Source organism: Chanodichthys erythropterus, chromosome 21 (assembly GCF_024489055.1).
Source record: "Chanodichthys erythropterus isolate Z2021 chromosome 21, ASM2448905v1, whole genome shotgun sequence".
Lineage (NCBI taxonomy): Eukaryota > Metazoa > Chordata > Actinopteri > Cypriniformes > Xenocyprididae > Chanodichthys > Chanodichthys erythropterus.
The window spans coordinates 7,889,137-7,905,000 of NC_090241.1; the positions used below are offsets into that span (position 1 = coordinate 7,889,137).

The following is a 15,864-nucleotide window of genomic DNA, read 5'->3' on the forward strand; positions in this document are numbered from 1 at the left end:
TTTCTAACTGACTGGACTTATTATTCTAACCTGGCGAACAGAGACTCGGAAACTTTAGGATGGACTCTTTTGACTTGGACCAGCTAAGCAACACACACAGCACCTTACCTCAGAATCCACATAGCAACACCCTGGCAACAGTCTAGTATGACACCAAATGATGCACACGCACACCACAGGCAAACAGTTTTTCTTCAGAAGATATATTATTTGCATTATACTTAATTTTGCTTTATTCTTTCATTTACTTCCTACACATAGCCTATACTTAGTGCAAATGAAGAGGAATGCACACGCGGGCCTGATTTTCTCCCCAAACCTGCTCAGTGAGTGTCTCACCCACAGCCAGTCAAACCGGAGAGACAGACAGGCTCTCTCACAGCTGGAACATTCATTCTGAATCACAGGTGTGTGTGGAGTAGATTAGGTTCAACTTTATTTTATTATTACATTAATTTGAATTTACACCCTCAGAATGAGTGGTCGTCTATGGACAGAGGAGCAGTTTAACTGCCCTGTGTGTCTGGATCTGCCAACTGACCCCGTGACCATCCCGTGTGGTCACAGTTACTGCATGGCCTGTATCTCAGATTACTGGGACAATGAAGGCAGAAAAAGCGGCATCTACAGCTGTCCGGAATGCCGGCAGACCTTCAACCCACGTCCCACTCTCTGCCGGAACACCATGCTGGCCGAAGCCGTGGAGCAGCTCCGCCGCGGGAACCTGAACCCCTCCGGGCGGGAGTCCATCAAAAGCGCCCGGCGCGCGGCAACCTCCGCGTCTGAGCGCGCGCGCACACGGAGCAAAGGGGCAACTAAACAGCTGCCGGCCTCCGTTGTACCATGTGACCGCTGCCCGGAGCCCAAAGCGGCAGTGAAGACGTGTTTGGTGTGCATGGCATCGTTTTGCGAGACTCACCTGAAACCCCATGACACGCAGGACAAACTGAAGAGCCACGAGCTTATCGCGCCCACCGGTAACCTGAGCCAGAAGATTTGCCCTGAGCACAAGTACCTGCAGGAGTTCTTCTGCCGCTCGTGTCAGATGTACGTGTGCTGGCTCTGCACCAGTAACCAGCACAAGGGTCACGAGAGCGTGTCCACACAGGCAGAGCGCTCTGAGAAGCAGGTGAGAAGCACATTCACATCTAAAATAAAGTAAAATAATACAATAAAATCAACTTCATGAAAAAAAGGTTCATTAATGGGAGTCTAAACTTGGTACATTGACCTTAAAGGGATAGTTCACCTAAAAATAACAATTCTGTCATCATTTACTCACCCTCAGGTTGTTCCAAACCTGTATTTCTTTGTTCTGTTGAACGCAAAGGAAGATATTTTGAAGAATGTGGGAAACTGATTAGTTCTGGGGCACTACTGACTGACTTCCATAGTATTTTTTTTTCTTTTTTCTCTACTATGGAAGTCAATGGTGCCCCAAAGCAGCCTGGTTACAAACTATCTTCCTTTGTGTTCAACAGAACACAGACATTTATACAGGTTGGGAACAACCTGAGAGTGAGTATATGATGACAGAATTTTCATTTTTGGGTGAACTATCCCTTTAACACTGTGTTATCATGTTTTTGGCACCATTACAGGGTTAGTTCTCCCTTATGTCCTCAATTACTCACCCTCATGTCGTTCCAAACCCGTAAGACTTTCGTTCATCTCCGGAACACAAATGAAGATCTTTTTAATAAAATGTGAGTGATTTCTCTCCCTCCATTGACAGATAGATACAACTACCACTTTGACGCTTCAAAAAGTTCATGAGATCTTTAAAACTAATCCATATGAATTGACTGGTTTAGTCCAAATATTCTGAAGAGACATGATCGCTTTTATTCACAAATAAACATTCATCTCACAGCTCAAGCATGCTTGCTTGCTTGACGTGTGAGAACAAATGAGGTTCATTCTGCACGTTTGAGCTTCTGCAAGAAGTTTTGTTCTCGCGTGTGAGATCAGTTGAGCTTCTGTTTATGTTTGCTAATCAAAGTTTATATGTGAATAAAAGCCTAAACTAAATCTGTTGATCATATAAAGTGATCGTGTCTCTTCAGAAACTTTGGACTAACCCGCTCAATTCATATGGATTCGTTTTATGATCTCTTTCATGAATGGACAGTATAATTAGATTATACTGAGTAATTAATGACATAATTTTCTTTAACACTTTCCAATAAGGTTTCATTAGTTAACATGAATTAATGAACATACTTCTACAGCATTTATTAATCTAAATGAATGTTAATTTAAACATTTACTAATACATTATTAAAATCAAAAGTTGTATTTGTTAATATTAATGCTTAAATAATAAATACTGTAAAAAGCAATGTTTTGTTCATTTTTAGTTAATAAATTAACTAATGTTAACTATTGAAGCCTTATTGTAAAGTGTTACCGAATTTTCATTTTGGGGTGAACTATCCTTTTAATGATGCACAATACCATATTGGTCATATTGGTTTATAATTTATTTTTTATAAATTCCCATTATAAAACCATGGTATTTTTGGTATCATTTAGTACAATTGTATATAAAAGTATATGACAGTGCTTCTATGTAAATTTCAGTCCACTTTAGCTGTTAGTTGTTTATTAGTCACATTATTGTTTTCAAAAGCTACAATATACATGTTACAAGTTGCCTGTCTTATTAAAACAAATTTCAATTAGATGCACAAACTTTCATGACAACTGCTTTGAGGACAGTTTATTTTTGACATCTGTTATAACGTCAGTGAGCCTGAAAAATGATCATGCATGCAAGGCACTGACATCATTCAGAATAATGCTCTTTCACTGCCACTGTGTGAAAAACATGAGTCACCTTTAAGTTTTATGACATGCTGTATTTATGTGTGTGGTTTAGTATTCATGAGCTCGTCTTGTTCCACTCCATATTCATTCCAGTCCACATTCCAGTCTAATCCTTAATCATTGTTGTTGAATTAGAAAGAGCTGGGCACAGTTCTGTCTGAGAACCATCAGAGACTCCAGGACAGAGAGAGAGAACTGAAAGACATGAAAAAAGTCTTAGACACACTCACGGTAAATATTTATAATACTCCAAAAACAAAACAACATTATATAAGCATATTCTGTTGGTTTTATGAAATTCATTGCACAAGATCACAGTCTTCAAGGTGTCTGTGTGTGTGTGTGTGTGTAGCGGTCCTCAGACACGGTGCGGGATGAAGCGGATACGGTCCTGTCTGAGCTCCAGGAGTCAGTGCAGCGGATGCTGGAATTGCTCCAAGACGTGATGGTCTCCACTGGACAGGAGAAGCTCAACGAGGCCCAGGACGTAGTGACCAAATTGGAGTCCGAAGTCAAACAGCTGAAGAAAAAAGATGTAGAACTTAAAGAGCTCATCAACTGCCAGGACAATATCTACTTCCTGAAGGTCAGATTATGTTTTTATCCATTGGACCACAACAATATCAGAAGTTTGTTGAAGCCCTTGGATGAAGACCACTGGTTTAATCAGTTTTGGGGACATGTGGGATTTAACAAAACCAATGTTTCATGGCTTTGTAAAATTCAAAAGACAAAAAGGCCACATGCATAATCTCTTCATACCATCTCTGAACACATCTTCTTGTTCTCGTCTCCACAGACGTATCAGTCTCTGTGCTTTCCGCTGGAGGGGGGAGAGCTTGGAGCTGTGACCGTGAACCCTGAAGTCACGTTTGATTCTGTCAGGAGTGTCATTGTCCAGCTCAGGGAGAAAGTGGAGGAGATGTGTGACCAGGAGCTGGACAAGATCAACAAGACAGGTACAAACAAACAGTGCACTAATGCTCTCAGGTACAGGATCACTGGAGGGTCATTATCTGTGTTTCTCCTCAGTGTTTAACACCACAGCGTTCACAGTGGCAGACCGCAACGGACAGAAAACAGGAGGCATAATGAAGCGTAAGTGAATTTTTGAGTACACTGCATTTGGGAGCATGTCAACAAAAAAATGTAAATCACTTTTTCAATTTCATGTTTTCATTTTTGATCATTTTTTCAAGAATACAAAACAAAATTAATATTCTAAATAAAATGATAAAATAAAAAATGAAATTATAAAAGCAAGTAAATTGTAAAAACTATATACAGTATCTCACAGAAGTGAGTACACCCCTCACATTTTTGTAAATATTTTATTATATCTTTTAATGTGAACACTGAAGAAATGACACTTTGCTACAATGTAAAGTAGTGAGTGTACAGCTTGTATAACAGTGTAAATTTGCTGTCCCCTCAAAATAACTCAACACACAGCCATTAAAGGTGCCCTAGAATTAAAAATTGAATTTATCTTGTCATAGTTGAATATCAACAGTACAGTGAGTCTCAAAAACCATTGTTTACTCCTTCTTATATAAATCTCATTTGTTTAAAAGACCTCAGACGAACAGGAGAATCTCAACATAACACAGACTGTTACGTAACATTCGGGATCATTAATATGTATGACCCCAATATTTGCATATGCCAGCCCATGTTCAAGGCATTACACAAGGGCAGCCAGTATTAATGTCTGGATCTGTGCACAGCTGAATCATCAGACTAGGTAAGCAAGCAAGGACAATAGCGAAAAATGGCAGATGGAGCAATAATAACTGACATGATCCATGATTACATGATATTTTTAGTGATATTTGTAAATTGTCTTTCTAAATGTTTTGTTAGCATGTTGCTAATGTACTGTTAAATGTGGTTAAAGTTACCATTGTTTCTTACTGTATTCATGGAGACAAGACTGTCGTTATTTTCATTTTTAAACACTTGCAGTCTGTATAATTCATAAACACAACCTCATTCTTTATAAATCTCTCCAACAGTGTAGCATTAGCCGTTAGCCACGGAGCACCATCAAACTCATTTAGAATCAAATGTAAACATCCAAATAATACAATACTTACGCGATTAGACATGCTGCATGACAAACATCTTGTAAAGATCCATTTTGAGGGATATATTAGCTGTGTGATCTTTGTTTATGCTGTTTAAGGCAAGCACGAGTTCCGTGGGCGGGGAGCGTGAGCATTTAAAGGGGCCGCAGCCTAAATTGACTCATATTTAATGATGCCCCAAAATAGGCAGTGAAAAAAATTAATAAAAAAAAATCTATGGGGTATTTTGAGCTGAAACTTCACAGACACATTCAGGGGACACCTTAGACTTATATTACATCTTTTAAAAAGATGTTCTACGGCACCTTTAATGTCTAAACCGCTGACCACAAAAGTGAGTACACCCCTAAGTGAAAATGTCCAAATTGGGCCCAAAGTGTCAATATTTTGTGTGGCCACCATTACTTTCCAGCACTGCCTTAACCCTCTTGGTTCACAAGAGCTTCACAGGTTGCCACTGGAGTCCACTTCCACTCCTCCATGATAACATCACGGAGCTGGTGGATGTTAGAGACCATGCGCTCCTCCACCTTCCGTTTGAGGATGCCCCAAGGATGCTCAATAGGGTTTAGGTCTGGAGACATTCTTTAGCAAGGCAGTGGTCATCTTGGAGGTGTGTTTTACATGTTGGCATTCATGGTTGCCGGCAGCCTCAGGCAGCCACAGACCATGACACTCCCACCTCCATGCTGTAGGCAAGACACACTTGTCTTTGTACTCCTCGCCTGGTTGCCGCCACACATGCTTGACACCATCTGAAACAAATAAGTTTATCTCGGTCTCATCAGACCACAAAACATGGTTCCAGTAATCCATGTCCTTAGTCTGCTTGTCTTCAGCAAACTGTTTGCGGGCTTTGTTGTGCATCATCTTTAGAAGAGGCTTCCTTCTGGGACGACAGCCATGCAGAGCAATTTGATGCAGTGTGCGGCATATGGTCTGAGCACTGACAGGCTGACCCTCCACCCCTTTAACCTCTGCAGTAATGCTGGCAGCACTTATACATCTATTTCCCAAACACAAACTCTGGATATGATGCCGAGCATGTGCACTCAACTTCTTTGGTCGACCATGGCGAGGCCTGTTCTGAGTGGAACCTGTCCTGTTAAACCACTGTATGGTCTTGGTCACCATGCTGCAGCTCAGATTCAGGGACTTGGCAATCTTCTTATTGCCTACGCCATCTTTTTGTAGAGCAACAATTCTTTTTTTCAGATCCTCAGAGAGTTCTTTGCCATGAGGTGCCATGTTGAACTTCCAGTGACCAGTATGAGAGAGTGAGAGCGATAACACCAAATTTAACACACCTGCTCCCCATTCACACCTGAGACCTTGTGACACTAATGAGTCACATGACACCAGGGAGACATAATGGCTAATAATATATATATATATATATATATATATATATATATATATATATATAAACACAAAATTAATATAAATAATATGATCAAAACAGTGGTTTGTTGAGTCCTAGTTTCTTCTATAGGTTTCATCTGTCATTTGTCTATAAATCGTCTCAGCTCTTTACCCTGTTTTTGCATCACAGTGTTTTCTGGAAAAGGAACCAAAGCTGCTCGTGCACAAGGTATGAAAACAGTGAATAAAACCAGTGCATTGTTTTTTGTTTTTAGAATTGCTAATGTATGTGGATGTATGTGAATATTTTTTAGGACCCCCACCACTGCCATCAGTAAGCACACGAGGATCTGGTAAAACCTTTAAGTTCCTAATTTAATTTAATTTAAAATGTAATTTAATTTAATACAATATCAGGTGTGCTGTACGTTTTTTTTTTTTGTTTTGTTATTCTTTCTTCAGTGAACACGCGTCCACAAGTCGTGAGAAACAGTGAGCCAGGAGGTGAGACTGTTTAATCACAAAGTGATCTGATTTAATTCTTTGACTCTAAAATGAGTTTGTGTGACTGTATGTAGGAAGGATTTTAAATATATCAACATTTGTATAGCAGTTAATAGACATGTTACGAACTCCCAAAGACCAGCAAGATCACCAAGAGAGGAGAGAGATGACAGTAAGACGCACATCTCACACACTCTCACTCATGTATGTCTGAAATCTGTAGTTTGTCATTTATAGTTTTTCACTCTGCAGCCGACAGGAGCCGCAGTTCATTGAGACCAAGAGAGACACAAAGAAGAGAGGAAAGAGAAAATACTGAAGGTGAGAAAGAGAAATAATCATACGGATATAAAGACAAATCTCTGTCCAGTGTAGTTTTGATTACTGTGCGTTTGATTCCTCAGCAGACACCCAGAGTTTAAGTTCAGTAAGAGGGAGACAGAGAGGAGAAATCAGAGAGCAGGGTGAGTTTTATTGGGTGAATCTCACAAAGATGTACATGTCATATCCTAAACAAAATTGTATAGAATAAATGAAATCTATTTTTATAATATCGGTGAAGATCATTTTGCATTACATTTTTTTTTTTTAAATGAAAAGCACATTTTCTTCACAGTCTCATTATAATGTGTCCAGATTATTTATTTTTATATATATATATATATATATATATATATATATATATATATATATATATATATATATATATATATATATATATATATATAAAACTTTTGAATGATTCAAATATTAGTGTTATTAATTTAATACATTATTTACTTACTTTAATATTAGAATATGAAAGAAACTGTAATACAGTTTTATATTACTTCATCATTGATGTAGGGTTCCTACGCAGTTTGGAAAAGTATGGAATTTGATTTGAGTCATTTCCAGGTCAGGAAAAATATGGAAAAAAATAAAACGCACATAGTATGAAAAAATATTTGCTTTGTCAGACTATTTCCCCTATTCAGTTTTCTAAAAAAACAACAAAAAAACAGCAACAGATAAAGAAGCAAATGATCATTTAATTCAGACTGTACTTTGCTGTTTGGTGATCATGCAACATCAAATCACATTTACAGTATCAAACTGATGTGTAAGAGGTGAATATATGCAGGTTATAAAGTGTTTTCTTCTCATTATGTAAGTGCATAATATCACTTCAAGAAAACCAATGAAAAAAAAACTGAGAAAATATTTACAGATGATTGTACTATATACCAAATATAATGTTGTATTTGTATTAAATATGATCTGAAAACTTGAGTAGGAACCCTGTATTTAATAATTTAAATGCTTTATACATGTAAATACTTTACAGTTTAAATACTTTATAAATGTAAATATTATAGATTCAAATATAGGAAAAATATAGGAGAACATGCCATAAAAACATCACAAAGCAAAAACTCTAATGTAATTTTTTTTCATTTGATTCTAGAGTGAAAAATGACTTCGACATATCCTGCCATTTACCCTAGTGTCAATTTATGTGCTATTGTTCATTTTGTGTGTTTTATCAATATCATTTTAGTCATGATTCTGTTATCTCTGTGTAGAAAGAGAAAATCAGACCTCTCAAAGACGTCAGAGCACACAGAGCAGAAGCACACGTGATGAAGAACAAGGTGAAATGACACCTACAAACACATTCTAACCAGCACACTGTTATTTAGGTTTAAATGAAAGATTTTCAATGTTGTCTCAGACCTCACTTTATATACACTGCATTTTTGCTAAACTGAGTTTTACTTTTAATTATCAGCGGATCGCTGGAGCTTAAGTTCAATCAGACCGAGAATGAGGAGAGAGGACAAAGAGCAAGGTGACGTTTGATTCGTGTCCGATTATTGACATTTAACAGACTCCTTTATAAATAGCTTGTTTGTGTCTGTCTTCCTTCTTAACAGTCAATGGAGAAAGTCAGAATCTCTCACAGCAAAGATCAAACGCTGCAGACAGACAGCAGCCGGCCAGACAATGTGAGTAAGACCAACACACGCTCTGCCTGGAATAAGATGTTGTGATTTAGATTTTATTCTTAAATTTCCTCATTCTGTTCTTCATAAGCGGACAGATGGAGTCTGAGCTCTCTCTTACCCAGAAACAGGAAGAAGAGACAGGACACAGGTGAGCTCAAGAATACACACGTTTACTTTGCAGTCCAAATGACGATATATGATATATTTCTATTGCTTTTATATAAAGCCAACTAACTTCTGGGGACAAATGTGTACCCTAAATATACTCACATAAACCCACCCACACACACACACACACACACACACACACTCACACTCACAAAGAAACCAAGCTAAGGCTTGTCAAGAAATTTTTACTGGTCATACTGGTTTGTCTAGCATCCAGGTAAATGCCTGTGTTTCCTGCTCATAAAGTCTCAAGATGTCCATATCTTTGTCTACTATGGAAAGCAAAACATTGCCACTAAATTTAGATTTCACAAACCTTTAAAAAAAAAAAAAAAAAAAAAAATGCTTCTTGCCATCAGTCATCATTAAATTATTTAATGAAACATGATCATATGTCACATTTCTACCACTCACAGTGAAAGAGGCCACACCTACTATACAGGAGGCGGAGTCAGTGAGACCTAGTAGCCCCGCCTCTGCCAGTGCCTGTAAGTCAGTGTACACAGATGTTTAAAGAATTATTTGAAATTATACTTTAGTTAAAATTCTTTATAAATGTTAAAGATTTAGTTTAAATGCTTTATAAATTCAAATAATTTACCATCTACATCATATAAAAATGTATAGATTTAAATACTTTATAATTTAAATAACAGTAAGAGAAAAATGGTCCTGAAAAACTAAATGGTACTGTTTAAATAACAAAGCGTTAATAAAATTGATAAATTAATTTAGCATACAAAAGTCATTCAAAAGTTTGGGGTTTGTAAATGTTATTTTCTGAAACAAATTAATACTTTTATTCAGCAAGGACAAATTAAATTGATCAAACATGACAATTTTTAATTTTCTATTTATCAAAGAATCCTGAAAAAAAAATGTTAGGGCTACCACAACAGTATTAATGTTTTCAACATTTATAATAATAAGAAATGTTTCCTGAGCATCAAATCAGCATATTAGTATGATTTCTGAAGGATCATGTAACACTGAATACTGGAGTACTGATCACAGGAATAAATTACATTTTAAAATTTATTCACACAGAAAACATTATTATTTTGTTATTATTGTTATTTTAAATTGTAATAACATTTCAGAATTGTACTGTTTTACTGTATTTTGATCAAATAAATGCTGCCTTGCTGAGAAGAGACTTCTTTCAACAAAATACATTTAAAAATCCTACTGACCCACACATTTGCCTTTGTCAAATTAGCATTAAAAAGAGAAAATTATTGTAATTGTTATAATATCAATAGTATCAATTAGTGTTGACTATATCTCTGTTTTCTCTCTAGGGGGAGAGCCAACAGAAGGTAATGTTTGAAGGTTTTTTGGTTGTAGCCTTTCCTATTCCATCATGGTGAGGTTAATTAACATTTTTACATGAAGGAGAAAAATTCATCTCTGTCTCACTTTGTTTCTGTCTTTCTCTCTGTGCAGTGAATACAGCTCTGTTCCTGGACTCACCTACTGACAATCCCTTCATCAATCCTGCTTTTCCCACATGTCAGCGGTTGCAACGTTATCTTTTACACTATAAACATAACATGATGAGACAGACAGACAAACAGACAGATAGATGAACAACAGACAGAGATTAGATAGATAGATAGATAGATAGATAGATAGATGATAGACAGACAGACAGATAGATGAACAACAGATAGACAGACAGACAGATTTGAATGATCATATTTTCTTACAGCTTGTTGGTTGTCTCATTCTTTCTTTACAGTGAGAGAAATTAACATTGACAGCATTCAGGCCCCAGAGCCCAGGACCAGAGAAGAGTTCCTGCAATGTGAGTTTATTCCTCATTCACATATCATGACATCCATCGTCCGATCTTCAATTATTATCATCTATTAGCTTCTTTTCATTCTTCTTCAGGCTCACTTCATCATCCGTTTCTCTCTCTGTCTCCATTAGATGCTTGTGATTTGACCCTGGATCCAAACACAGCCCATCGGCGCTTGGTCCTGTCTGATGGAGACAGCGTAGCCACCCTTCAGCAGACGTCTCAGGCGTACCCTGACCTTCCTCAGCGTTTCGACGGCTGGACGCAGGTGCTCTGTCTCCAGCCCCTCTCCTCCGACCGCTGCTACTGGGAGGTGGAGTGGAGGGGGCGTGGCTCCTCTCTGGGTGTGGTCAGCGGCTCCATGCCCCGCAAAGGAGCGGATTCAGGGGCGGGACTTGGATATAACAGCCAGTCATGGAGCTTGGAGCTGTCAGACATGTGCTGTGCAGCCATGCATGCTAATCAGAAAGTGGAGATCCCTGTGACCTACAGTCCTCGTGTAGGGGTGTTTCTGGACAGGCCCGCAGGGACTCTGACTTTCTATAGTGTGGATGATGGGTTGGTTCCTCTCCACACCTTTCAAGGGTCGTTCCCACCCCCGCTGTATGCTGCGTTCGGGGTAGGCTGTGGGGTCGGCGTGGGGCTAGATTTTGCTATGGGGCAGTTCAGCTCCACATCAGACAGCATTAAAATCTGTCCCTTGTGAATGGTGCGAATCTCACAAAAAACATATCCAGTTCATATTTCACCGCAAAATCAAAAGAAAAAAAAAATTGCATAAAGAAATTTAAAGGGTTAGTTCACTCAAAAATGAAAGTTCAGCCATTAATTACTCACCCCCATGTCGTTCCACACCCGTAAAACCTTTGTTCATCTTTGGAACACAAATTAAGATATTTCTGATGAAATCTGAGCTTTTTTTTTTTTTTTTTTTTAAATCCCCTCATAGATAGCAATTTAACCACCACTTTCAAGGTCCAGAAAGGTACTAAATACATTGTTAAAATGGTCCATGTGACTACAGTGGTTCAACCTTAATTGTATGAAGCGTTGAGAATACTTTTTGTCTTAAAAAAAAAACCCTCTCAGATTTCATCAAAAATATCTTAATTTGTGTTCCGAAAAACATGAGGGTGAGTAATTAAATGGCAGAATATTCATTTTTGGGTGAACTAACCCTAAGTCTATTGGTAAGACAGTTATTTTTCATTAAAATTAAGCACATTTCACCTCCAAATTCACATTACCATAATGCTTCTAGTTCAGTTTTTGTTTGTAATTCTCATTATACAATTAATTTTCATTTCTGCAATACATCAATGATAATCATACTGTCTATACAATTTTTAAATCTGCAATAATAAAAAAAATCATATTACTTTAATGTTAATAAAATATTGTATTAATTTTTTTTTGCCTTATGGTAATTAGAATTGGTACATAATTTTAACTGTCATAAAAATAAATGTCACAATGCAAAAGTTGTACAAAACATATGCCGTTTTTTGCCTTTTATTTGCTAGGACAGTGTAGATTTTTGACAGAAAGTGAATGGGAGAGAGAGAGAAAGGGGGACGGGATCGGGAAAGATGCCTGAATCACAACCATGCCATATGTTGGCGCGCTGCCCAAGAGGATTTCGACACGTCACTTAATTTTAAATCTGCAATAATAAAAATATTTAATTCACATCACAGTAATAAGATTTTTTTTGCATTATTCTAATTAGAATTAACTTTGCTTGATTGTCAAAAATGTCAAAATGCAAAAATGGTACAAAACAGGTTCTTTTGGATGTATTTTCCCACCGTTTGTATGTTTATGACAAATAATTACCAATATAAATTATTAATATACACATGAATTCAATCTAATGTAATTTATGCATAATTTAACAAGGGAAATTAATCATATGGTCACTACTATGTACTTAAAATGTTGTAAACATAAAATGTACATTAATAAAAAGCAGATTTTTAGCTTCTGTGTACAGTTATCAAACTCCTTAGGATGAAATATCAGGGACACCAAAGTTGATTTTGCTTGTTTTATTATAAAAAAAACCCAACATAATGATGCTGATACAGGGTTCTGACAGCTAAACACATAGGAAAACACACCAAGGCTGTGGTTACTAGGTAAACAGCACAAAAGAAATCACTTGGTGCTTGATGTCACAACATCTTCAAGCATTAACCTTTGACCTGAATGGCAGCAGAGAGCTTGACGTCAACAGCAGGATGTAAATAAGGACACTTTTGATACTTAAAATCAAATCATGCGTTTAGTACCATACACTTCAGCTCGGATTAGAGATAAAGCTAGTGATGTCTATATGCAGCAAGCATGCTGGTATTAGTCTTAAGAAGTTGTATGATGTGATCCGAAACTTAATTTTAGTTTGAATCACATTTAGTTATTGTTCACTGGCATGGCTGAAAAATGGCTCACCTGTAAGAGTTTCTGAAGCAAACTGATGGTTTTCCCTGTGCTGTCATTGTGTTTACTACAAAGCACAAACAGTCAGTTTACCACAAACACAAAAACACAAGTTTTAGCTTATAAAAATGACAATTCAGGACAAATAATTTTGGTTTAAACCCAAAAGGCCTTTGAATCTTGAGTCCCTTCTCAAACTCCACCAAAAATATGAAATATATTAACCTCATTCCTAACTGAATGGTTAGTAAATCATATTAGCCATCTCTCAGGATAAATATACTAACACACTATAATTTTACCTTATTGTTAGATAACACATGTAATGCCTATTTACTAAAAACACAATTCTAATATGTTAAAATGAAAAGTGCATAAATGAGAAAAGAAGTGAGGATGACAAGGAAGCACAATTGGAATTCATTCAGGAGTCAAAGGTCATGGGCAAAGTGTCAAGACCATGTGGTAGACATCTCTAGGGCTACTTTAGAAAGGTTTCTGTATTCGCTAAAAATAAAATTTCCATATTTTATATTTAAGGGATGTAAACGCAAAAACCAAATGACAATAGAATATGACAATACAAATTTATCCTAGTCCAAGAATAATTCTTGTAGAGGTCGCATTTTCATCTTAAGCCAAAATTAACCCACTACAGAGTATAATCTGCAGTGATGCTTTCCAAGTGTACATATGAACAGATAACTCCTTTCGCTTAAATACCCAGTCCCTGAATATTATTTTAAATAATACACCGTTTAGAATAGGGTTAGCAAAGCAGGGCAGAACAATGCCTGTACAAAACTCAAATATGTCCTGAGCAATCCAGATGTGCTCTTTTGTGACAAACTTCCCCAATAACCAATTAATTCAGTGCAAAGTAATAAGAGAAGCTTATGTCCATATACACTATAATGCTGAGGGAAGCAAAATCTTGGTTAGACCTTTCACCTACACCTGAAATGATGCAAAAATACAGGCAGGTAGATGTTCTACTAAATGTCTAAGAGGCTTCAGCTATCTGTAACGCAGGATTGACTGGCCAGAAACTCTCAGGAACTGCTGAATGAATCAAGACAAACTCCTAAAATGAGGCTGTGGAGATGCAACCATTAATTTGACTTCCATATTCCATTCTTGTTTGTGTTCATCACCTCAATCTCTTTTATATGATTCACTAGGATGAATCAAAGTGACAGAAAATTCTAAATAAACCTACAAAAACCTTCATATTCCCAGTACTTTATAGCATTCTTTTAAACTTCCTTCCTTCCATTCAACATCCTTCTACACATACATATTCCTTCCTGCTCTATTCGCCACCTCACAACTCCACAGCCTCATGAGTTAATGGACAGAAAATAAGTGCAATGAAATGTTAATGAGAGTAAATAAGGATAAAAGGGCAAAGATGAACAATAAAAGGAAAAAAAGAGGAAATTCAAGGGAAAAAAATAGTATTAGAAGTCTGTATTTCCTCTTGAGTGCTATGATAAGGCCTTTAAAATCTTCATTTTAACATAAACACGGCTACAAGACACTTTCCCTTCATTTATTTTTGTGCTTTAAAAACAACCTTAAATGTCTTTCAGCTTCTTTTTGACTGTTTACGGGTGGCAGGAAGGGGAACAGATGGTTTTGATGGCATCAACTCTCCTATTGGTCTGAGACCACACCCACATCCTTATGAATTATGCAGGTGGGGTGGGGCATGAGATAGGGAGGCGTGTCTACGTGTGCGGCGTGGTTCGTTTAGGTTCCCCCATGGTGGAGTGGGAAGGGCCAAGGAAGTAGGGTGAGGGGGCGGGACTGGAAAGGACGGACTGGAGACGGATGCACTACGGCGGCCAACCATAACAGGCAGACTTTGATTTCGCCTGAGCCCGTCCAATAAGCTGCCGCCTCCTGTTGCAAGGAAGGTGGCAGATTCCTGTGGATGGGCACCATCGGCATCCGACCCCTGGAGCACTTTTTTATCCAAGCCTAGCTTGCGAAGATGCTCCACGAGCTTGACGCCGTGGCAGTCTGGTTTGGTTGACTGCCCATGAGGGGATTCAGGGCTGAGGAGATCGGGTCGGGAGGCACGACCGAGTTTCAGCCCATAAACGTCTTGGAGGAAGAGCTCAGCGGGACGGGATGCCAGGAAGTTGTCTGAAGAGGTGGATCGGGAGTCGAAGGGCACAGGGGAGGGGCACGGGGAATGGGAGGGGGAGTTTGGAGGAGTGCTGGGAAGAAGACGTAGAGAAAGAGGCTTCTTAGGTGCCGCCACAGCAGCGGGACCCTGAGCAGAGATGCCTTTCTCCAGCAGGAGCTTGGCGAGCCCACCAGGGGGTGCTGCTGGGCGGCGAACCGGGAAAGAATCACCCAGACTCAACCTGCAGGGTGTGACTGGAGTACTGGGACCGGTCCGGAGAGAACTCGGGGTGTTGACGCTGACAGAAGGACTACAGGCAGAGCTGATGAATAGAAACAAAACACAGGAAACAAAATCACATTGATAATGATGATAAATGTTTCTTGAGCACTAAATCAGCATATTAGAATGATTTCTGAAGGATCATGTGGCACTGAAGACTGGAGTAATGATGCTCAAAATTCAGCTTTGATCACGGGAATAAATGTATTTTTACTACATTTTTTTAAAATAGAAAACAGTTATTTTAAATTGTGAAAAATTTCACAA

General features: G+C 38.0%; 2 protein-coding genes across 5 annotated transcripts in view; one reads left to right on the top strand and one right to left on the bottom strand.

Annotated features, from left to right (window-relative positions):
* Nucleotides 1–475: 475 nt before the first annotated feature.
* trim25l (tripartite motif containing 25, like) lies at nt 476–11,609 on the top strand. Its single transcript, XM_067374531.1, has 20 exons — nt 476–1,129; nt 2,965–3,060; nt 3,182–3,415; nt 3,629–3,788; nt 3,862–3,927; nt 6,469–6,507; nt 6,593–6,631; nt 6,741–6,782; nt 6,892–6,954; nt 7,035–7,103; nt 7,187–7,246; nt 8,348–8,416; nt 8,554–8,613; nt 8,699–8,770; nt 8,859–8,918; nt 9,355–9,426; nt 10,240–10,257; nt 10,385–10,450; nt 10,680–10,745; nt 10,874–11,609. The coding sequence occupies exons 1-20, from the start codon at nt 476–478 to the stop codon at nt 11,446–11,448; spliced, it is 2,580 nt and encodes an 859-aa protein (XP_067230632.1). The 3' UTR covers nt 11,449–11,609.
* A 1,173-nt stretch (nt 11,610–12,782) lies between these two features.
* trak2 (trafficking protein, kinesin binding 2) overlaps nt 12,783–15,864 on the bottom strand; it is a 27,862-nt gene continuing 24,780 nt past the window's right edge. For all 4 annotated transcript variants that reach the window (XM_067373063.1, XM_067373066.1, XM_067373065.1 and 1 more), the window contains one exon: nt 12,783–15,637. In XM_067373063.1, coding sequence (XP_067229164.1) covers nt 14,866–15,637 — 772 coding nt within the window. In that variant the 3' untranslated portion in view covers nt 12,783–14,865. The remainder of the gene's footprint in view (nt 15,638–15,864) is intronic.

Bases quoted from the DNA above. Each gene is read 5' to 3' on its own strand.
- trim25l (XM_067374531.1), top strand. From the start codon at position 476: ATGAGTGGTCGTCTATGGACAGAGGAGCAGTTTAACTGCCCTGTGTGT. The intron at 6,508-6,592 runs GTATGAAAACAG...AATATTTTTTAG, and splicing joins CAAAGCTGCTCGTGCACAAG to GACCCCCACCACTGCCATCA. The intron at 8,771-8,858 runs GTGAGTAAGACC...GTTCTTCATAAG, and splicing joins ACAGCAGCCGGCCAGACAAT to CGGACAGATGGAGTCTGAGC.